Genomic DNA, 25348 nt, shown 5'->3' with positions numbered 1-25348 from the left:
GGGAAAAGCTGAGAAATAAGATGTCAAAAAAGTGTTGAAAAGTTCTAATATATTCCTTGTAATCTAGAAAACCACATACATGTGTAGGACTGTATGTATGTTTAAGAAAGACCTGAGAAAGTCCTCAGCTCTCAAACCCAGCTGACTTTGAGGCTCTACATGAGCAAACAAACAAGAGTTTTTACCTGCCTGATTGAGTGTAGAAGGCATGCCCCCAAATGAACACTGAGCCCCTCAAAAAGGACTGGGAGAACTCCTGTTTCCAGTTGTGTAAGGAAATCTCTGTCCAGGCATTAGTTGCCCACCAAGCTAACTGAGCAGAGACTCAGTGGCTCCACATGACAAAGAACACAGACTTCACATATACAGTTCAAAAAAATCACTCAACAACCAGCAATAACAAAACACCCTAAGGAGGGGAGAAAATTCAATTTCTAGAGTTGCCAAATTATATTGTTTAAAATATCCAACTTTCAAAAACAAACTATGAAACAGGCAAAGGAACAAGAAAGTGTGACCCATCCACTAGGGGAAAAAAGCAATCAATAAAAACTATTCTTGAGGAAGCCCAGACATTAGGTTTCCTAGAGAAAGACTCTAAATAAGCTATTTTAAATGCCTTCAAAAAATAAAGAAAACTATGTCTAAAGAACTAAAAAGGAAGTATTAAAATGAAGTCTTACCAAATAGGGAATATAAATCAAATTTTAAGATGGTCAGTTGAGATTATTCATTCTGAGAAACAAAAATAAAAAAGTACAAAAAGAAATTAACAGAGTCTCAAAGACATAGGGACAGCATCAAGCATATAAATATGTGAATAATGTGTGTTCCAGAAGAAGAAGAGAAAGACATCAAAAGACTATTTAAAGAAATAATGACCAAAACCTCCAAAATTTGATGAAAAACATTAATCTACACATTCAAAAACTCAACACATTCCAAATAGGATAAACTTGAAGCTTCATGTCATTCTGATCAAGCTATTGAAAACCAAAGACAAATAGAGAATTTTGGAAACAGCAGAAGAGAAAAGACTCATCAAGTATATGGATTTTTTCAATAAGATTAAAAGTTAATTTCTACTCTGAAACCATGAAGGCCAGAAATTATTGGGATGACATAAAGTATTGAAAAAAAAAGAATTGTGAACCAATTCTGTATACAGAAAACTTATCCTTTAAAAATTAAAGTTACTCAGGGGCGCCTGGGTGGCGCAGTCGGTTAAGCGTCCGACTTCAGCCAGGTCACGATCTCGCGGTCCGGGAGTTCGAGCCCCGCGTCAGGCTCTGGGCTGATGGCTCAGAGCCTGGAGCCTGTTTCCGATTCTGTGTCTCCCTCTCTCTCTGCCCCTCCCCCGTTCATGCTCTGTCTCTCTCTGTCCCAAAAATAAATAAACGTTGAAAAAAAAAAAAAAACTTTAAAAAAAAAAAAAAATTAAAGTTACTCAAAAAATTACAAATAGAAATACCATATGAGCCAACAATTCCACTAGTATTTACCCAAAGAAAATTAACAACACTAATTTGAAAAGATATGTGCAGCCTATGTTTATTGCAGTATCATTGACAATAGCCAAGATATGGAAGCAACCTAAGAGTTCATCAACAGATGAATGGACAAAGCAGATGTGTGTGTGTGTGTGTGTGTGTGTGTGTATGTGTATGAATATTATGCAGCCATAAAGAGAATGAAATTGTGCCATTTGCACAACATGTATGGGCCTAGAGGATATTATGCCAAGTGAAATAAATCAGATTGAGAAAGACAGATACTATATGAGGTAACTCATACGTGTAATCTAAAAAACAAACAAACAAAAAGCAGAATCAGGCCCATAAATACAGAGAACAAACTGATGGTTGCCAGCGCGGACGCGTGTGAGGAGATGGGTAAAATGGGTGAAGCGGAGTGGGAGATACAGCTTTCCAGATATGGAATAAATACGTCACAGGAATAAAAGGCACAGCATAAGGAACATAATCAGTGATATTGTAATAGTGTTGTATGACAACAAATGGTACCTACACTTGTGGTGAGCATAGCATAATGTATGAAATTGTGGAGTCACACTACACTGTGCACCAGGAAGTGATGTCACATTGTGTGCTAACTACACTTAAATAAAGAAATAAATGAATAGGAAATTAGGACATCTCCAGATAACAAAAACTGAGAGAATTTATTACTATCAAAACTGCCACACAAGAAATCTTAAAGGGAATCCTTCAGGCTGGAGGATATAAGACAGTAACTTTATTCTGGGTCAAGAAATAAAAAGTACTAGTAAAAGTAGCTATCAATGTAAAAATAAAATAAAGTTTAAGTGTATTTATTTTCAAATATTTTTCCTATCTAATTTAAAAGGCAATTGCATAAAGAATAATCATAAATCTATATTGGTGGGCACATAATGTATAAACACATAATTTTCATGATAATAGCAATTAGAAAGATAGGGTAGGGAATAGAACTACAAAGGAGTCCAATTTTACATATTATTGAAATTAAATTAGTTAATCCAAACTAGATTGTTATAAATTAAGACATTAATTGTAATCCCTAAGCAACCACTAAAAAAATAACTAAAAAAAAAAAAAACAAACCAAAACAATAACAACAACAAAAATATATATATAGGAAAAAAACATTGGGCTTCTGGTTTCTGGCCTTGGATATAAAAAGTTTTCAAGCTGCCACTCTGCCCAGCAAAAAGTAAAAAGCCAAACAAACTGAAAAATCAGCAACTATTCTTGGATTCATTAGAGAAGTGAGGTCAGAGGATAAACCAATGCCCCCAGAATTGGAGACAGATAGGCAAGTACAGAGAACCACAACTTACCAGAGAAGAAACCTCGATATGAACCAATACCAGACTAGAAAAATATGAAGTATAATTGCTAGAAGCTCTGAATGGACAAGTCTGAGAGAAAAAGCTCCAGGGTCCCAATCATGGGGAAGCTCTCATAATTTTGTAAGTTCTACCTCTAGGAACTTGACCAGGCTTTCATAGTAAATATCAGAGAAAAATCTCCTAATGCTTCTGGCAGGGGGAGAGGAAAAAAAAATTCAAAATAGTCAGAACATTCTGTTCTTCTTAATAAGGCTTGCCCTTAAGAGACACGATTGGTGTTTTATTAGGACTAACTGACCTGGGGGGAAGGAAAATATACAACTAACACCCCCTCTAGCCTTCCACTTAGAGAAAATATGCAACTAAAACCCACTCCAGTCTTTTCTGTTTGAGGAAATGGAAATACCCAGATCTAGCCTGTTCTAGGCTTCCACATGTGAGAAGGGCAATACCCAATTCTACTGTAGCCACCCTTTCCCACATAAAGAGTGGGTAACAAGATTGAGAAGCACTTGTGCAGTTCATAGTTCAGAGGCACAGGTCTATAAAAATACTGAGACCTAATCATAGGACCATAGAATGCTTCCCGTCCTACCACACCTTACTGTTACATTACTAAAGTCCTATTAACTATGGTTTCTTTCTATCCAGTACATCATGTCTGGCTATCAAGAAAAAATTATAAAGCATACTAAAAGGCAAAAAAGACAATTGAAGAGACACAGCAAGCTGCAGAGTCAGACGCAGATATGGCAGGGATGTTGGGATAATCAGACCAGGAATTTAAAACAATTATGATTAATATGCCAGGGCCTAAATAGATAATGTAGAAAAGGTGGCAATGTAAGTAAAAATAGAGAAGCCTAAGAAAGAACCAAAAATAAGTGCTAAAGTTCAAAATCACTATAACAGAAATAAAGAATGTCTTTGATGGGCTCATTAGTAGACTGGACATAGCTGAAGAAAGAATCTCTCAGCTTGAGAATATATTAATACAAACTTCCAAAACATAAAAGCAAAGCAAAAACAAAAACACATAACAGAATATCTAAGTACTGTGGAACAACAAAAGGTGTACCACCTATATAACGGGAATACCAGAAGGAAAAGAAAGAGAAATAAGAAGAGAAGAAATATTTGAAGCAATGCCTGAGAATTTCACCAAATTAATGTCACACAACAAACCACAGATCCAGGAAGCTTGGGAAAAACGAAACTGGATAAATGAAAACAAGGAAACAAACAACCCCAACTACATAGGAATATTATATTTAAACTGCAGAAAATCAAAGATAAAGAAAACATCATGAAAGAAACCACAGGAATAAAACTCCTTACATACAGATGAACAAAGAATTACATCCAAATACTCAGACATCATGCAAGCAAAAAGAGTAGAGTGAAATATTTAAAGTGCTAAGAAAGAAAAAATCAACCTAGAATTCTGTACCCTGACAAATTATCCTTCAAATGTGAAGGAGAATTAAGGACTTTCTCAGACAAACGACAACTGGGAATTTGTTGCCAGTAGACCTGCTTTGCAAGAAATGTAAAAAGAAGTTCTTCAGAGAAAAGAAAAATTGTACAGGTCAGAAACTTGGATCTACATAAAGAAAAGAAGAATATCAGAGAAGGAATAAGTGAGGGTAAAATAAAAACTTTTATTTTCTCATTATTAATTGATCTAACAGATAAAAAGTTTATAATAATAATATCAGCAATGTATTTAATTATGTATGCTTAGGTATAAGTATATGCTTATGTATGCTTATGTATAAGTGAAATGAATCACAGCAATGATACAAGGGACAAGAGGAATGAATTAGGAATATTTTGTTATGATAAAGTATTTACACTACATGTGAAGGAATATGGTGTTACTTGAAAGTAGACTTGGATTAGTTGTAAATTTATATTGCAAATCATACAGCAAACACTAATAAAAGTTTTAAGTATAATAAGTATAATGGATATGCTAAGAAAGGAGAGAAAATGGAATCATACAAAATGCTCAATTAAACCACAAAAAGCAGAGAATGTATGGAAGACAAAAATAGGAAAAAAGAACAAAGGCAACAAAAAGAAAACAGTAACAAATACTGTAGACATTAATGCAACTATAGTTGACCCTTGAACAACATGGGTTTGAAATGTGCAGGTCCATTTATACACAGATTTTTTTTTAAGTACAGTACTAAAATATACATTATTTTCCTTGTGATTTTCTTAATAGCAATTTATTTTGTCTAGCTTACTTTATTGTAAGAATACAATATATGTATATAATATATACAATATATGTATATAATACATATAACCTACAAAATATGTGTTAGTAAACTATGTTCTTGGTAAGGGTTCCAGCCAACTGTAGGCTATTAGTAGTTAAGTTCTGGGGGAGCCAAAAGTTATATGCAGATTTTCAGCTGTGTGGGGGAATTTTGCTCCTAACCCCTACATTGTTCAAGGGTCACCTGGATAGCAATAATCATTTTTAATGTCAATGGTCTAAATACATCAACTAAGAGACAGAGATTATCAGAGTCAATCAAATGACAAGACCCAACTATATATTTTCTATATGAAATCCATTTTGGGGGCACCTGGGTGGCTCAGTCGGTTGAGCGTCTGATTTCGGCCAGGTCATGATCTCATGGTTCATGAGTTCAAGCCCCGCATTGCACTCTGTGCTGACAACTCAGAGCCTGGAGCCTGCTTCAGATTCTGTGTCTCCCTCTCTCTGCTCCTCCCCAACTTGTGCTCTGTCTCTCTCTCTCTCTCAAAAAATGAATAAACATTAAAAAAAAATTAAAAAAAAAAGAAATCCATTTTAAATATAAAGACACATACGGATTAAAGTAAAGAGACAAAGATATACCATGGTAACACTAATCCAAAGAAAGCTGGAGTACCTATATTAATTTCAGACAGAGCAGACTTCAGAGCAAGAAAAGTTATCAGGAGTAAAGAGGGGCATTATATAACGATAAAAAGTCACTACTCCAAGAAGACATAACAATCCTTAATGTGTATATGCCTGTGCAAAAAAGTGTCAAAATATGTGAAGCAAAAACTAGGAGAACTACATGCAAAAATAGATTAATCTAATTCATAGTTGGCAACTTTAACACCCTTATATTAGAAATGGATAAATCAAACAGGTAGAAAAAAGTAAGGACATAGTTGAGCTCAACAGCACCATCAATCAGTGGATATAACTGACATCTATAGGCACTTATCCAACAGCAAATTACACATTCCTTTCCATCTCACATGAAACATTCACAAATATAGACCACATTCTGGGCAATAAAACATCTTGACAAATTTCTAAAAATAGAATCATACAATAGATGCTCTGAAACCAGAGTGGATTAAAATAGAATCAATAACAGAAAGATAACTACGCCCACCCCCATAATAAATAACACTTGGCAGGGGGCGCCTGGGTGGCTCAGTCGGTTAAGCGTCCAACTTCAGCTCAGGTCATGATCTCACGGTCCGTGAGTTCGAGCCCCACGTCGGGCTCTATGCTGACAGCTCAGAGCCTGGAGCCCGTTTCAGATTCTGTGTCTCCCTCGCTCTCTGCCCCTCCCCTGTTCATGCTCTGTCTCTCTCTGTCTCAAAAATAAATAAACGTTAAAAAAAATTTTTTTAAATGAATATACTAGAAAAGAGGAAAGATCTAAAAATCAGTCTCTAAGCTTCCACCTTAGAAAACTGGAAGAAAGAAAAACAAATTAAACCCAATTAAGCAGGAGAAAAGAAATAATAAAAGTTATAGGAAAAATCAATTAGGATGGAAAAGAAGAAATCAATAGGAAAAAAATCAACAAAAATACAAGCTTTTTCTTTGGAAATGTCAATAAAATAGATAAGTCTCTAGCCAGGTTAAAAAAAGAAAGAAAGAAAAGATACAAATTACTAAAGTCAGAAATGAAAGAGAAGACATCATGGACATTAAAAGGATAATAAAATAATATTATGATCAACAACTCCATGCCCCAAATTTGATAACCTACATGAAATGGACCAATTCCTTGAAAGACACAATCAACCAAAACTCACACAAGAAGAAACAGACAATTTAAATGGCCTATGTCTATTAGTGAAAGTGAATCAATAATTAATAACCTCCCCAAACAGAAAGCACCAGGACTAAACAGGTTCAATGGTGAATTCTACCAAACATTTAAAGAAAGAAGTCATAACAATTCTTCACAACATCTTTAGAAGACAGAAGTAAAGGGAATACTCCCTACTTCATTCTTTGAAACCAGCACTACTCTAGTATCAAAACCGGGAGAAGATATAAGAAAAAAACTACATATCAATATTTCTCATAAATATAGATGCAAAATCCTCAACAAAATATTAGAAAATCAAACCCAACAATTTATAAAAAGAATTACACACCACAATCAAGTGGGATTTATCCTTTTATGCAAAGATGGTTCAACAGCTGAGAGACAATTAATGTAATCCATTACATTATTAGGCTAAGAAGAATATCATATGATCATATCAATAGATGCCAAAAGAAAGTGACAAAAGCCAACATCCATTCAATGTAAAAAGAAACAACAACAACAACAACAACAAAAACTCTAAGTAAATTAGAAATGGAGCAAAACTCCCTCAACTCAATAAAGAAAATCTAAAGAAAGCCCAAACCTACTGATAACATAATACTTAAGAAACTAGCTTTCCCACTAAGATCAGGAACAAGGCTAGGATGTCCCTTCTCTCCACTCCTTTTCAACATTGTACCAGAAGTCCTAGCTAATGCAATAAGACAAGGGAAGGAAATAAAAGGTGTATTGATTGGGAAGAACAAAAAAAACTATGTTCACAGATAATATGATTGTCTATATATAAAATCTGAAAGAAAAGACCAAATTAATAACTGAGTGTAGCAAGATTGTAGGATAACAAGTTAATATGCAAAAACCAATCACTTTCTTATATACTAGTAATGAACAAGTGGATTTTAAAATAAAAACAGTTAGGGGCGCCTGGGTGGCTCGGTCGGTTAAGCGTCCGACTTCGGCTCAGGTCATGATCTCACGGTTCGTGGGTTCGAGCCCCGCGTCGGGCTCTGTGCTGACAGCTCAGAGCCTGGAGCCTGTTTCGGATTCTGTGTCTCCCTCTTTCTCTGCCCCTCCCCTGCTCATGCTCTGTCTCTCTCTGTCTCAAAAATAAATAAACATTAAAAAAAAATTAAAAAACAAAAACAAAAAACAGAGGCCCCAGGGTGGCTCAGTTGGTTAAACATCTGTCTATTGACTCGAGTTCAGGTCATGATCTCACAGTTTGTGAGTTTGAGGCCTGTGTCTGCGCTGTCAACACAGAGCCTGCTTGATATTCTCTGTCTCCCTATTTCTTCCTGCCCCTCCCCTGCTCATTCTCTCTCTCTCTCTCTCTCTCTCTCTCTCGCTCTCTCTCAAAAATAAACATTAAACAATAAATATAAAATTAAATTAAATAAGTAAAATAAAATAAATACACTCAAACAATGCTTGACAAAGGAGTAAAAGCAGTACAATGCAGTAAAGAAATGTTTTTCATTAAATGGTGCTGGAACAACTGGACATCCAAATGAAAAAAAAAAATCTGGACACAGATCTTACACCGCTCACACACAAAAAAATTCAACATGGATCATAAACCTAAACGTAAAATGCAAATCTATAAAACTTTGAGGAAATCAGGGCAGCTGGGTGGATCAATTGGTTAAGTATTTGACTCTTGATATCAGCTCAGGTCATGATCTCATGGTTCATGGGTATGAGCCCAGCATCAGGCTCTGTACTGACAGTGTGGAACCTGCTTGGGATTCTTTCCCTCTCGCTGTCTCTCTGCCCTTCCCCTGCTCTCTCTCTCTCTCTGTCTCTCTCTCTCTCAAAATAAATGAACTTTGAAAAATTTTTTAAAAAAACAAAACTTTGAGAAAATCTAGGTGACCTTGAATTTGATGATGACTTTTTAGTTATGACACCAAAGACAATGTAGCAAAGAAATAACTAGCAAGCCAGGCTCCTGTTTTTTTTAAAAACAGTTCTTCTCTGTAATTGATGCTGCCAAAAGAATGAGAAGACAAGCCACAAAATGGAAGAAAATATCGGAAAAAGGACTTGTATCCAAAAACTCTTAAAACTCAACAATAAGGAAACAAAAATCTGATTTAAAAAGTGGGCAAAACTCTGAACAGACATTTCACACAAGAATATATACAGATGGCAAATAAGCATGTGAAAAGATGCTCCACATCATATGTCATTAAGGAATTGAGAATTAAAACAATGATGAGATATCAAAGGTATACACACACACACACACACACACACACACACACACACACACCAGAATAGCCAAAATTCAAAACATTGACCACACAAAATACTGATGAAGATGTGCAACACCAGAAACTCCCGTTCACTGCTGGTGGAAATGCAAGATGGTATAGCCATTTCAGAAGACAGTTGGCAGGTTTTTTTTTAAACTAAATATATTCTTACCATATGGTCCAGCAATTATGTTTCTAGGTACTTAACCAAACAAGCTGAAAACTTATCCATGCAATCACCTCTGCATGAATGTTATAGCAGCCTTATTTATAATTGTCAAAACTAAAAACAACCAAGTTGTTCTTCAGTAGGTAAATAGCTAAATAAATTGTGGCACATCTGGACAATGAAATATTCAGCATTAAAAAGAAATGAGCTATAAACCACAAAAATATTTTATGGTATTTTGATACTGGGGAAGCCATGCCTATTTGGAGGCAGCTATCATATGAAAAATCTCTGTACCTTCTGCTCAGTTTTGCTATGAACCTAAAACTCCTGTATAAAATAGAGTCTTAATTTAAAAAAAAAAGGGTGGGGGAGATAAAATGGTGCACTAGAGGGGTGCCTGTTTGGCTTAGTTGCTAGAGTGTGTGACTCTTGATCTCAGGCTTGTGGGTTCAAGCCCCACATTAAGTGTAGAGGTGACTTAAAAAACTAAAATCTTTAAAAAAAGGTACATTAGAAAACATCTATTTAACAAAAAACACAAAAAGCCTCAGACATATGGAAAACAAACAGCAAATGGTAGATGTAAGTCCTACTTTATCAGTAATTACATTAAGTATAAATGGATTTAACATTCCAATTAAAAGGCAGAGATTGGCAGAACAGATTAAAAACATCATCTAACTGTTTGTTGCCCATAAGAAACATACTTTAAATTCAGAGACACAAATGGTCTGAAAGTTAAAGAATATAATATAGGTCATGTAAATAGTAACCAAAAGAGAACTGTAGTAACCACATTAAAATCAGATAAAAACAAACTTTGGAACAAAAATTTTACTAGAGACAAAGAAGAATACTATATAATAATAAAAGTGTCACTTCATCAAGAAGAATAACAATTATAAGCACATGTACACCTAACATCATAGCCCCAGAATACATGAAGCAAAAGTTGACAGTAATAGTTGAAAACTTCAAGAGTAGTTGGAACTTTCAATAATAGAAACATCTAGGCAGAAGATTCTTAAGGAAATAGAAGACTTGAACAGCACTACAAACCAACAGTCATCTGTAGAGCACTCCACTGACAGCAAAATACTCCTTCTTCTCAAGTGCACATGCAACCTTCTCCAGGGTAGGCCATGTGTTAAGCCATAAAACAAGCCTCAAAAAATTTAAGAGGATTGAAACCACAGAAAGTATGTCTTCTGACCACAATAGAATGCAATTAGAAATCAATAACAAAAGGAAATTTAGGAAATTGCCAAATAAGAAAGGATGTTTAAAATATATATTAAAATACTTTCTGAGTTTAATTTCTGAGAGTTTAAATTGAGTTTTAAATAGAGTACAAACAAAGAGATGTTTCTATTGAAATTAATTTAAAAAATATTAATGGCCTTAATTTCTCTTTCTCCCTAGAGCTGATGTACCAAAAATACTCCTATATCTGTGATCCCTTTCATCATCAGCTAGGAGTCCTCTTTAAAAGAAAGTATATCATCACCAATCACTTTACCTTTCCATTTTAGCCCTTATTGTTAACATTAAAGCTAGTTTTTTAAATAAATATTTTTTAGAAACTTAAAAAAAAAATTTTAACATTTATTTTTGAGAGAGACAGACAGACAGAGAGTGAGTGGGGGAGGGGCAAAAGAGAGGGAGACACAGAATTTGAAGCAGGTTGCAGGCTCCGAGCTGTTAGTACATGGGCACAACGTGGGGCTTGAACCCATGAACCATGAGATCATGACCTGAGCTGAAGTCTGATGCTTAACTGACTGAGCTACCCCTGCGCCCCTGTAGGTAAATATTTTTAATTGTTGCTCAGTTGATGCAAGCCTATCATATAAACTGAAAACTCAAAAAGATATTCTAAATAGCAACTCCCCAAATTAAACTCTTAATCAAAAGGTAAGTGATTTTGTGGGAAATCAGCTCTGTAGATATTGGATTTGCCAATCTCTATAATCATGTAAGCTAATTACCTATCATAAATATTACATTTAAATATAATAAATAATAATATATAAAATATATATATTCCCCAAAATTAGGTGTTTTCACTACTCTAATAAGAAACAATCTTTCTACTAGAAAGTCACTATAACTTACTAAATATTTATTATATACATCTTCTCCTAAACACTGTGGGGATTATACCAATAAAGAGATTCAGATTCTGTTGTCAGCAATGTTGTAATCTACGAAGCAGTTGGTTCTCATAAGACAAGCACACAGATAATTTCAATTACATTCAAAATGTGATAAATGCAATGATTAAGGCAAGAAAGAGTAAAGTGATTCAAAAAGGAAATTATTACATCCAATTAGAATACTTAGGAAAAACTTCTTATAAAGCAATGGTTGGCAACCTTAACTGCTCATTATTAGGTAGCTTTAGGAAACTGGTAGCTTTAGGAAACTCTGGTAACCAGACTTCACTACAGACTATCAGAATATCTCAGGAAGTGGCCTGAGCATCAGAATATTTTAAATCTCCCTAGGTGATTGCAATGTGCAGCCAAGTTAGAGGACCATTGTTATAAAGGATGGGGGTAGGAAGGAGTAAATAGAACTGAACGATGGGTAAGATTTCAGTTGAAAGGAAGAAGATACTGGAGAACGCGGAAGAATCTTCTCCCCATATGGCTGATTATTTTCAGTTTTCAAATCAGAGCCCAAGTATAATATTCTTTCAAATGCTCTGAAAAACTTCACTCCACTGATGATAGTAATAATAATGGTAATAAAAGCTGACACATTTTTATAGCCCTTGCTATATGACAAATATCATTCTAAGCACTTTAAATATATTTCAAAATTTAATCTTCCCTCAAACACTAGGAGATAGAATTATTATTCCCATTTTTCATGAGAAGAGGGTAAATAACTTGGCAAGGTTATACAGCTAACAAGTGGCAGAACTAGAATTCAGATATAATGACTTCAAAATCCATGTTGAAACATGGCCAACAGGAGCTAGATGTTCCTTATCAAGACTCTCGTGGAATCCAGGCATATTTCAATCACACCATGAATCACATCATATTGCAAATGTTTACTAGATTTCTCTCCTCAGCTCATCATTTATTCATTCATTCATGCATTCAATAAACAACTGCTGGAAATGTGCTTGGTACTAGATATACAAAGTCATATATGTGATATTTTATCTGTCCTGAAGTTTTAGTCTAGAGGAGCATTCAGCAAACTACAGTTCACAGGCCAAACTCTGCTGGACATCTGTTTTTATAAATATATTTTTTATTGGACCACAGCATGTCCATTGGTTTATGTATCACCTATAGCTTCTTTCATGTTACAGGATCAGAGTGCAATAGTTGTGAGGGAGACCATCTGGTGGCAAAGTCTAAAATATTTACCATCTGTTTTCTTATAAAAAAAAAAAAACTTTTGCCAACCCCTGGTCTAGAGAATAAGGCAAATAAGAAAATCATCAACAGGGGCACCTGGGTGGCTTAGCTGGTTGAGCATCCGACTCTTGATTTCAGCTCAGATCATGATACCAGGGATGTAGGACTGAGCCCCAAGTCGAGCTCCATGCTAAGCATGGAGTCTGCTTAAGATTCTCTCTCTCTCTCCCCCTCGCCCCTTCCTCTCTCTTTCTCTAAAATAATGAAAAAAAAATTCAAGAAAATCATCAATGACTATCCAATAAGGTACATGTTATTGGTGACCAAGATATTATGGGAATATAAAATATATCTAGAGTAAGTTACATATATAATAGACTATTATTCATTATTATGAATATTGGAATAATGGAATAATATTATGGATGAATATTTTCAGCCCTAATAAAGGATGAAATCTTACCATTTGCAACAACATGAATGGATCTAGAGAGTATAATGCTAAGTGAAATAAGTCAAAGAAAGACAAATACCATGACTTCACTCATACATGGAATTTCAAAATCAAAACAAATGAAACAAAGAAAAAAGACACAAATTAAAAAAAAAAAGACTCTTACTACAGAGAATAACCTATGGTTACCATAGGGGAGGTGGGTGGGAGACTGGATTAAACAGAGGGATTAAGAGCACACTTATCAAGATGAGCCCTGAGTAATGTATGGAACTGCTGAGTCACTATATTGTACATCTGAAACTCATATAACACTGTATGGAAAAAAAAATAATTCTAATTTTTTCACCCACTTCCCTAGAGTGAAAAAAAAAACAAAAGCTACCACTTTGTATTGTTTTCAATTGTATAGATGTATTCATCTATTAACAATAGTTTTACAAATATGAAATCATTGCAATTTACTGTACCTGGAAAATTCATAGGCAGCTCAAATGGTTGCGGACGTTCACAACCCTCAATGTGCTCACAAATTTCAGCTATGATCTTCTTAGTTTTGAGACCAATAATTTTAATTACTTCTCCTGTTGATAAACAGCATTCATTTCCAAACATTTCATAAATGGAACCTAAAAAAAAGGGAGAGTTGAAACAGCTTTAAAAAAAAAAGAAATAAGGAAGAACAAAGCAAGAGTCTAAAGCCTCATCTAAAGTGTTTTTATTCAGTTCCTCTCCTAGCTACCTACTTACTAAATAGGAATTTAATCAAGCTTGGCAAAATGTACAGCATGTACCAAGAAAAATATTAGATTTTCACTTCATGCACTGGGCAAAGCATAAACAACCTTATTTTTGTTATTATTGTAAATTAGATTTATGGTTTCCTCAGCACCTTTAGCTCATCATTCCAAGGTCAAACTACAAACATGTCTTCCCTCGCTGGGATTTATGATCTATTTTTGCTGGGTCACAGAATTAAGCTCCTGTGAGTCAACAATGATCTAAGTATGTATTACAAACAAGGTTGTATTACAGTCCAAGATCCAAAGATAGAAGGTCTGCACAACAGGGCCTTATATTAAGAGCATCCTATCTACTTATTAAACCTGTTTCTCTTCATCCTTGTGAATATAAGATTTTTTGTCCATCTAATCTCTTGATTTTTGACAAGCTGGAAACATCTCTTGATATCTTAATGGCAATAGGGGGCAGACCAGCCCAGATAAACTGAAGAGCTTCACTGTAGTTCAGAATTTCAGTCTCTTTCCTAATAAACCTTTTATCATAGATACTAAAGTTAAGCTTTCCATCCATTTATTTTCCTTTTATCTCCTGATGGAAGGAGAGCGAGCAGTGAAATAACCAGAACATGAACGACAGGAAAGAGAAGAGGCAAAAAGGTCTGGATAATCTACCCCAAGTAAAAAGGGAAACAACTCGAAAACTACATCTCTGAGGTATTATTACTTTACACCTGAACAGTAAATGAAAGGCTGATGTAAAAAAAAAATTACAGAACTGTGGGGATTTAAACATATCAATTTTTCCCTACCTCCAATATGATTTATATCCTCTTTACCATACTAAAATGTGAACAATATGAGTACAAGACTTCAGGTTGGTTGGTTTGCTTTCTGAATTCTTCTTTATTGAATCCCCTCCTCATAGAATCTTACTGATATATAGCAGGCACCGAAAACATTTTTGTAGTATCATTGGTTATCCTAAAAGTTATTAAGAGTGGCTTCCAATCTAGCATTAAACAACTCTGCCACTGTAACAGAATGTCAACAGGGAGCAGGGGGGCACACGCGAATTAGAATAATTTAAGGAGATTTTAACAAAGGGGCAATTTACACAGAGGCACAGACAGTTCTGGGCAACGCAAGAAAATAAATATCCTGACCTCACTCTTCTCCCTCCGTCTGATCCTCTGCCAGGGTACCCTTCTTTGGCCAAAGTCAGCCAGAAGCCAGAGGACAAGGAAGCTGCTGATGCCGCCACAGAAGTCAGCCTCCAAGGTAGAAAGTGGAAATGCAAGTCCAGCACACCATCCTTACTGTTCAGTATTTAATGAGGACCATTTTTGCAAATATGCTAGTATATCTGCTCAAGTCCTGAGTATGTACTTTCATAACTCCCCTTTTTTCTCATACTATTCCCTTACTATGTATGTGTTCACAACGTTCATTAACTCCCAAACATAGTTTGTTAGCTGCCTCAAATCTTTTGTGGAACAATTGGAATATTTAAAAAAAACAATACCAAATATATAGTGACATTTTCCTCCAATGAACTCAGAACAGCTATTTTTTTATGATCCTCATTTGGCACTTAATCATATACTAACATGTTATATCTTCAGTATTATCTCATTCTGTACTTACCTTTTTATGACTTTAGTTTGTATTACTCTCCATTCAAACCTCATGAAAGAAAATGTTGCATTATATTATTGCATAACTACAACACATCCACCACTCTTCCTCATTCATTCAGTAAACTTTAATGAAAACCTACTATGTGTCAGGCATTGTGATTAGTGGTAGGTATCAGAGATAAAATGCATAACCTCTTCCTCCCAAAAAGCACTGCCTTGAAGCAAATAGACAAGTAAGCACACACTACAACATGTTATCAGAAAGTTTTAACATAGAAAATAGAGCACATTGTGGGAGAATATGGGAAGCATTTAATTAAGCAATTACAAGGTAAAGAGATTAGGGAAGGATTCCTGGAGGAGACAACAGCTAAGCTGAGCTTTAAAGGAAACAACAGAAGATGTTGGAGAGACAGTATTTGAAAAGGCACTGAGATGTGAAAGAGTTTGATACATTCTGGAAATTGTAAGTAGTTTGTTAATGTCTCAAATCTAAAGTAAGGAAGGGTAAGAAAGAAGACTAGAAAAGAAAAGGAAGTCCAGATCATGCAGCATCTTTATGACATTACCAATAAACCAAGAAGTCAAAGTCTAATGCAACCTCAAAGTCAGAGAATCTTAATTTTCAGTTATCTGGGTCCAGGATCTGATATCAATTTGATGAGAGGTCATATGTATCTAGGGGCTTGCTATCCAAAGTGTGGTCTACTGTATCACCTGGGAGCTTGTTAGATTCTTGGCCTGACCCCAGAACTGCTGAATCAGAATCTGCATCTTTAACAAGATCTCCAGATGACACATAAATACATTAATGTTTGGGAAGCTGTGATCTAGGCCACAAATGTATAACTAAAAAAAGTTCTGTTCTGAGACTGTTTCAAATTAACCAGAAAGGGAAGGACATGCCATACAAAAGCATTCAGTGACACTGAGCTGGAGGACATTGTAAATGGGGACAGGGAAAAAGAAAGATTTTTAGTCAGGAAGTGACATGGTAAGATTTTTCTTTGTCACATGAAATAGAACATAAGCTGAAGTCCGTTAGGCTTAATATCGATGCGATGAGTGTCTAATTGTAGATGTAATGTATATCAGACTGCCTTCTCAAAGGTTCCACTGGAATTCAAAATTAAAAGATGAATTTATGCGAGATTATATATCAGTTCACAGGACTAGAAGCCAGAGAATTCTACGAGGAGAAAATTCTAAGAGTATTAGTCACCACACAAAAAGGTTTTGACTCTTCAGGTCTCTTTCCAAGAATCTCTCCTTTTGAAAAAAAAAAAAAAAGTCACTTCTTTCAGTCATACAAGGAAAAGAGCCTCATGCAAATACTAATCTTTTATATTTACCTTTAAATATTTGTGACTTTCAATTTTCTCTAACCAAGAATGCCGTTAATTCATTTTTAATAAAGAAAGTGGTTGCTGACACAAAACACTAAAAAGTTATGTCCATGAAAGGTAGCAAGAACGTATGGCAAATCACAAATCCCTGAAACTTGAAGGGTTCCCGTACTCTATTACCATCAACGTAATGTCTCCTAAAATATATTTTTCCTCAGTGAAAATGTAAAATGGTTAATTTTTAAAATAGCCAACTTTCATAATCTCAGAATGAGCACATATAACATATGTAATTGCCTTTTAAAAATTTGCTGAGATATGCCTGAACTATGTGTTTATGTATAATACAGATGTAGATATTAAAATAGTTTTCATTTCATTTTAACCATGACATATATTTTGAATATGCAAATCTCGAATCTATTAAATCTTTATAGACTGATTCTTTCCAAGTCAGAGCATATGTATTCAGGATAATGCCAAACATCAGAGGAAGCTGGAACAAAGCAGCCTGTTTTCAGTGATCAAACATTGCCCCTGAAGGCTGTAATGAAAGAGCCATGTGCCTTTGAAATCACCTTCTCTGTAATGCTACTTTGCTCAATAAAAACGACACATTAATATCCTTTTATGAGCTCATCCCTTATTTGACAATCCATATAAGCAATGCTATGATCACATTGGAACAGCCAAAACAATTGGTTCAATAGATTTTCTTCCATTTCGTATACAAAGTTAAAAGCATGTGGCAATCAGAGAGAAGGAAACTTACATTGTTTAGAGGCTATTTTCCCTTTACTCAAGAGGTACCCATTCTCTCCATTCCCTAATTCCTTCCCCTGCCCTACCAGGTCACTCACTCACCCCTTTACCTCATCAGCCTTTCAAAATTCAACAAAACCTAAAGATTCAGCTCATATTCATCATCTTCTTCAAAGTCTTTCTTGATTCTTACACCTAGGTGAGAATTATTCTCTCCTCTGTGCTCTAAAGCAGTTTGCATGTATCTCCATTATAGCCCTTATGTGATTATTATCACAGCCCTTATGCGATTATTATCACAGCCTGCTATTGGGATATTATCTTCTACCCACTGATATTATGTATGTTTTAGAATTTATCATGAGTTCCTAGAGAAGTGATAACTCTTAACTATATTTATACCTACCCTCACATTAAACACAACTAGTAACACAGTTTTTGACACTTAGTAGATCCTTGGTGAATGTTAAATTATATATAACTTAGCTTTACTGTAAAATGACAACAAATTATTGTGAATATAGTAGAAAGAATGATTAACCAGCATATCATTTGACATATTTAATATCAAATGTACAAGCATATGTGAGATTAACCAGACAAGGCATAGATGGGTAATTCTACAATATGAATCTCTTACTCGTTAAGTTTCCTATTTTACCATTAAGTTTACCATCTTTATATTGCTGAACCTGAGGGTGGTGCTCATGAAACAATCTGAGACAAGTGTAGAGTTAAAAAATTACATCTGCAAAGTTTGATTGGTATTGTATGACAGTGTATATAGAGCCTTGTCAGATTGGGATTGCCAGTGAAGATGTGTTTTTACTTGTCATAAACAGGTGTGAATATTTTTTCTTTGCTTAAGAATAGTGCAAATTACCAAGAAGAAGCTTTCCCACAAAGGAAACATGTAAGTATGAAAAAATTTTATTAGCAATGCCGTACTTGGTGGTTAAGGCATTCATTGTAGTGATAAATTCAATTTTCTAAATGAAACTCTAGATAGTGTACCATAGGCTTAAAGCTTGAAGTGGCCTATGGCTGTAACAGACATTTACATGGCCAGTCTTCCATAAAAAGACCATCTCCATCCCCTGTAAAGCAGAGACAAAGTTATTCCCACTATATGAAGAATATGCCTAAAAATAGATAGATGAACATCATATTGGAACACAGCGTGGAAATAAGTAGGCATGAAACAACAAGCTTGCAGCTTTACTAGGGTTGGATACTACCAGTTGACACTGGATATACCACAGAAATGTATATAAATTTGAACACTGATAGGAAATGATCTCGAAAGGTCATACAGACTCTCTTACCCTACTGCCAAAATATCAACATAAAGAGGGTAAAACTTTGGCATCAGGTAGTAAGAAAAATGATGGCCACGCTAAGAAAAATTAAGGTATAATGTCTCATCTCTATAAATATGGGGTTCTTCTTGTGAGATGGGCATGTAAGTGTTATCCAGGAAGTTCAAGGTTAATGACAGGAATATGCTAGAAACTGTAGTGAATATTGGTGAGTCTCTAGAAGTATAAACAGGGAGCCAAACTACAGAAGGAGCCCAAGTGTCCATTGATTGATGAATGGATAATGAAGATGTGGTATACATTAAAATGGAATATTACCCAGCCATCAAAAAGAATGAAATCTTGCCATTTGCAACAGTGTGTATGGAGCTAAAGTGTATTATGGTAAGTGAAATAAGTCAGCTGGAGAATGACAAATACCGTATGATTTCACTCATATGTGTAATTTGGGAAACAAAACAGATGAACATATGGGAACAAAAAAAAAGAGAAAAAACATAAGAGGCTTTTAATGATATAGAATAAACTCAAGGTTGATGGAGGGAGGTGGGTGGGGTATGGGCTAAATGGGTGATGGGTATTATGGAGGGCAGTTGTTATGATAAGTGTTATAAGTAAGTGATGAATTACTAAATGCTACTCCCGAAACCAATATTGCACTATATGTTAACTAACTAGAAGTTAAAAATTTGGCTGAAAGAAAAAGTATTAACACAGAAAAGCAATGAAGGCCACAATAGGTTGGAAAGGTTGAAGTCTGAGAACCAATATAGCAGATTAAAATAGTAGTGAGGCCAGAAACCAGAAAATACCCACTTTTTAACCACTCTATGTGATGTGTGTAACATTTAAATAACTAAGTTTTAGTGGCTAAAGAACAAAAATTCATAGTTTTCTATGTTAGCTAAAAACTTGATGTTTCATGGCAGAACCAATTAAATAGGTTCAATAAATCTATAATGAGTTTGCAAATCTTAATAGTAATCATTGTGGTTCTTTGTGTTAACAATTATCAGAGCAAAAGGATTTGGGATGTGTATGTATGAAATGAATATCCATCTCTCCTACACATCTATGAAACATTTTCCTATGATGATGAAACAAGTCAGTGGTTCTATATCTTCTTACACTACTACTGATCAAATATTCCCCACATTTTACCCAAGTTTTAACCCTCAAAATATCATAAATAGTATTATAATTTTTTATATGAACAATGTTGCACTGGAAATTGGTTTATTATTGTAGGAAGACCTTGGTTTCAAGTACATTTTACATACTTTAATATAATTGCTTATGTTTTATACCCTAAATATTAAATAAAGGTACTATAGACTTCTAAGCCATTTAAAATAATAAACCTGTTCTCTTCATCTCATTTAATGAATATAAATATGCTGATTGAATAGATTATACATGGGCTCCAATGCACTGTAATGTGTTCATTCAATGCATAAAAATTAAGCTCTACTGTATTATAAATTTTCCTTAAGTTCATTAGCATTGAAGACTTCATTAAGTATTCTGCCTATGAAATATGGTTGAGAAATTGAGAATAAAGTTTTAGAAACTTTTGTAAGAATTTTGAAGCTATTTTGTGCTCACCGAATTAAATAATAAAAGATATGCCTGTATTTTGTATGTCTTTGTTTTTTAATTTTATTTTTATAATAATTCATTTATATTGCATTTTATTGTAATAAGTACCAGCCCATAATGGACTGGGAAAACAAGAGAAATTGGTCCTTCACCACAGCCAGTTGATTCTAAACCATTAAGTACACATGTATGACCAAAGTCAATGAAGGGAACCAGGATACAGTCTCAGGAAGTTAGAAAGTTAGAGTGAAATCTGAACACACTGGGAAAAGGAAAGTTTTAAACGAATACACTAAGTCTTAGCTGGTATTATTAACTCATCTATCTCAATGTCACCAGCAGCCTGAGTGCCCTGGCTAAAAAACACAGGAATTTTAATCAACTTGACAGTAATAGTTCTAATTGAAAATTATTACATTGGCATTCTAATTTGTACATTATACTCCTCTGATTGTACAAGGCAATGCTTGAACCTAATTGACCCTGGATTCTTTGAGTTTTTGGACCTACACAGCTAAGATCCAAAGCCATGAGCAGGTGAAGTCCCCTAGGAGATGAATTCCGTGAGTTCTAACTAGAGTGCCAAGTATTCTGCATGAGAGAGATGACAAATATCTAGACTATATTCTACCATTTTCCTCTCCCAGCACTAATCCCAATGGCACATGTCCAGCTGAATCCCAACCAGGCCTAATAATCAACTTTAACATGAAGTTCCAGGTGACCATCCATCAACTGAAGGTGGCATGCCAGGTATGAAATATTTCCAGCCCAGTCCTGCACTATGACTTATCCTGTTTTAAGCCCCCTTGGCTGATATTTATTTATTTATTTATTTATTTATTTATTTATATTTTTAAACATTTTTAATCCTCATATTGAGCTAATTTACTCCCAAAGGCTTAGTTATAAGAAATCTGGCAGAAGAATATGGACCCCCAGAATCTACCATTTTTTTCCAGGCCATCTCTCTGAATTGAGGCATAAAACACTTAACTTGATAACAATCACAACTTCATATAGCTGGATGGCAGCCATAGGATGAGTTTCAATTTCATTTACATCTCTAAGCACAGTGCTGTTAATTCTAATGATCTCTTGAATCATTAGGTTTCAGTGTCAAACAGGAGCTTAAATACCATCTAATCCTACCTACATTATTACAATGACTGAGTCTCTATACAGCATATCTCCCAAGCAGTTGTCCAAACTATATTTGAACACTTTCAGTGATTGATTCCAATTATTTCAAAGTAAATTACTCCACTTTTGAGCAATTCTCACTGTTAAGAACCTCCACATTTTATTAAGTGCAATATGTGTTCCTATAGGATATACACATTAGAACTATTTTTAGCCATTGGAATCATACAGAAAACAACCATTTAATTCTTCTTGATGGCAGCCTTAAAATGTTTGAAGATAGCTGTCACAGTTACCCTTTCTAACAAATCAATCCGTCAAACAACTGAAATATGTTCAGGGCCACTCCTTACAGCATAGGTTGCCCCATTATAAAACTATTTATAGTGCAACTTACATGAATGTGAATCGCATTCTCTGAGATGTATAACATGGTATCATGCTTCTCAAAAAGTGTGCCCTTGAGTGTTTCAGGGAGGGTTAATAGTGCCTACTGAGGAGGGCTTTCTTCTTTTTCTTCTTCTACTACTACTACTACTACTACTACTACTACTTCTTCAAGTTTATTTATTGAGAGAGAGAGAGGGTGTGAGCGAGCATGAGCGGGGGAGGGGCAGAGAGAAAGAGAATCCCAAGCAGGCTCTGAACTCAGCGCAGAGTCCAGCACCGGGCTAGAACTCATGAACTGAGAGATCATGACCTGAGCCGAAATCTAGGTGGACATTTAACCAACTAAGCCACCTGGGCGCCCCTCAAATGTTTCTTGCCATGAAACTAAAAATCTTTGAATGAGGAATAAGGCAGCCATTTCACACTAGCAATATTTGGCTCTGCCATCCAGTGAGTCAAAGTAATTTTTATAGAAGATAAAGTAAAAATGTCCTAAGGCTAAGTAGTAAGTTTAAGGAAATAATATTTCATCAGTAACTGGATTCTTCTTCTGCATTTCTCCCACCATTAAAGCCAAGACATGAAGTTTATTTTCCCAGTCAAGGAGAGAGCTTTAGTCATTATTTAGTTCTGAGATTCAAAGAATTTGTCAATACTTGGGGAGATAATAATCCTGAAAAAATAGACTTTATTAGAAGGGGAAACTGTTTTTTTCACAACTGTCAAAATCTTTTTATGTGAATGTAAGAATCTAATAATGGAATATTATCATACAGTAGATTGTAGATGGGCGGGGGGCACTCAGTGCATGACACAAAGGAATTGCCTGTCCACTTGCAAAAGAATTAGTATTTTTTGTATTTGCAAAGACGAAAAAAACCAATATGGTATTTTTTACTCCCAAAATTTGTTCTTTGTGCCATGTCAGGAAAAAATTAGTTTTGTAAATCAAAGCTTTTGATTTATAAGAGCTGTTTCTTACTGAGAGAAGTAAAAGCCAGGTCCTAAAGAGGAAGGTCATAGAAATTATACTCCAAAGTTAGTTTGTAAAGAGAATAGAGGAATCCCAGACTATCTTTTGGGAGGCCAGCTGGGAAGGAGAGAGGTGAGCTCAATGGAGAGTCATCTCGAAGAAGATTAGTAGGGGAGAGGCACAGAGGCTGCCGTAAGTAGCCCTCCCATTGTCCTCTATGATCAACTCCAGGAATCTGTGACTACGGTCTGGGACAAATGACCATTCTAATAAACACTAAATTAACATGAAAAAACAAGCTTAGTTTCTCAGCTCCTCACTTCTGTCTTTTAAAGGCTTCCTTCAATAGCTGCCTGAATGTCCACCCTCAGGTTTGATGATTTACCAGAAGGACTCACAGAATTCAGAAGAGCTGTTATGCTTACACTCATAGCTTATTATGAAGAAATGATACAGACCAGCAGGAGACAAGGTTCCAGTTGTCCTTTCCCACTGAAGTCACATGAACAGAATGTAATTCTACCAGCAATGGTGGATGACAACATATATAAAGTATTGTCAACCAGGGAAGTTCACTTGAGCCTTGGTGTCCAGGGATTACATTAGAGGTGAGTTACATAGGTGTGGAGTGCCCATATGACTGACCTTAATTACTCAATGTTTAGCAACCCCCTCAGAGGTCAAACTAATACAGCATGGCCCAGAACCCCAGACATAGAAGAACTGACATTTACCATAAGTCACATCATGAACATAAGCTATCTAGGGTGGCCCAAGTTCCAAAGTATACACTCGTATCAGGCAAGATATTCAAAAGGAGTCAGTCAAAGGCCAATCCTTTCTTTAGATTGTGCAGAGTTTGAACATCCAAAGTCTGCTGAGTTAACCCTTTAGTATACACCATGTGTCAAGATTTTGTTGAAGCTTGTCAGAAGTTGTCCAAGACTTGTAAAGAGCAAAAACAAATAACAGCTGTGTTTTTAGTGGAGAGCCGAATATCATCTAGCAGACTCTTTAGAAACTGTCTGATTCTATAGAGATATGCAGCTTTGAATATGATTACATTGACTTACAGAAAATTGATAGAGATATAAATGATACTTAGCAATACAAATGATTATTTACCATTGAAATAAAAATAGATTTTTCCATTATACATACAATTGACCTGTGCCTTGTACAAAAGATAACCCTAAACATTGCATATTCAAGGATGATAATCAGGTTTGAATACTGGAAAATTTATTTCAGCATTTCTGACTGTATTTTTGCATGCATGTATGTGTATGCTTGGCATGGGTTTAATTTCTCACTGGTTCTCTGATTTAGTGAGTTTAATAAAATCTTTCATGTGTTCATTTTATGTTTATATGGGAGTGATGTTTTTATCTTTGTGAAAAATTTTACTCTATCAGTCTTACATTAGTTGCACAGGGTTTGCATTCTCTTTTCAATATGTCTACTTGTTTGTAACAGAGTGGGACCCTTGATTCCCAAAAGTGCATTGACAATGTGATAAACAGAATATTCAATGTCTACACTTGGGTGGAAATGTAAAATGTTGAAACTCACTACCCTTACATTTGTAAAGTGTTGTATAGGGTTTATACTGCAGATTTCCTTTTCTGTTTTTGTCTGTTTCTTTGTTTGCCTGTTTTCCCTTCCCTGTTTTCTGATTTACTGAAGAATTTTTTAAAAAAATAATTGATACGTAAAGAGAAGATTAAAGATTTGTATTGTCCTCAAAATATATTAAATGTACTCAAGTTCTTCTATCATGTGTAATATTTATTATAAGGCACCTATGCAAAATGTCTATAGTTTATAGTTTTATTCAGTGAATAATTTTTTTAATTTTTATTTTAATTCCAGTTAGTTAACCTACAGCATTATATTAGTTTCACAAGTACAATGTAGTAGTTCAATACTTCCATACATCACCCGGTGCTCATCTTGACAAGTGCACTCCTTAATTTCCATCAACCTATTTGACCCATTCCCCCCACCCTCCTCCACTCTGCTAACCATCAGTTTGTTCTATATAATTAAGAGTCTGTGTCTTGATTTGTTTCTCTCTCTATTCTTCCCCTTTGCTTATTTGTAAATATTTTAAAATAAACACTGATTAAAATCGTTGTATAGTTATGTGACTTAATAATATAATTTATTTTTGCAGATCAAATAATTTTTCTTATAAACTTTTTCCCATTAAAACAAGTCTGCAACAGATAGA

The 25348-nt window shown here is 34.9% G+C and overlaps 1 protein-coding gene across 1 annotated transcript in view; it reads right to left on the bottom strand.

Moving 5' to 3' along the window:
* Positions 1-25348, bottom strand: part of THEMIS (thymocyte selection associated) — a 174724-nt gene that overhangs the window by 118726 nt on the left and 30650 nt on the right. Inside the window, exon 2 of the mRNA XM_047101917.1 lies at positions 13674-13832. Within this exon, the coding sequence (XP_046957873.1) occupies positions 13674-13832 (159 nt within the window). The remainder of the gene's footprint in view (positions 1-13673; positions 13833-25348) is intronic.

Source organism: Lynx rufus, unplaced genomic scaffold (assembly GCF_022079265.1).
Source record: "Lynx rufus isolate CCGP_SWC_20201006 ecotype Redwood Valley unplaced genomic scaffold, mLynRuf1.p SCAF_6, whole genome shotgun sequence".
In the NCBI taxonomy this organism is placed as follows: Eukaryota; Metazoa; Chordata; class Mammalia; order Carnivora; family Felidae; genus Lynx; species Lynx rufus.
Note: the sequence above shows the minus strand (reverse complement) of the source record. Positions and strands in the feature narration are given on the sequence as shown.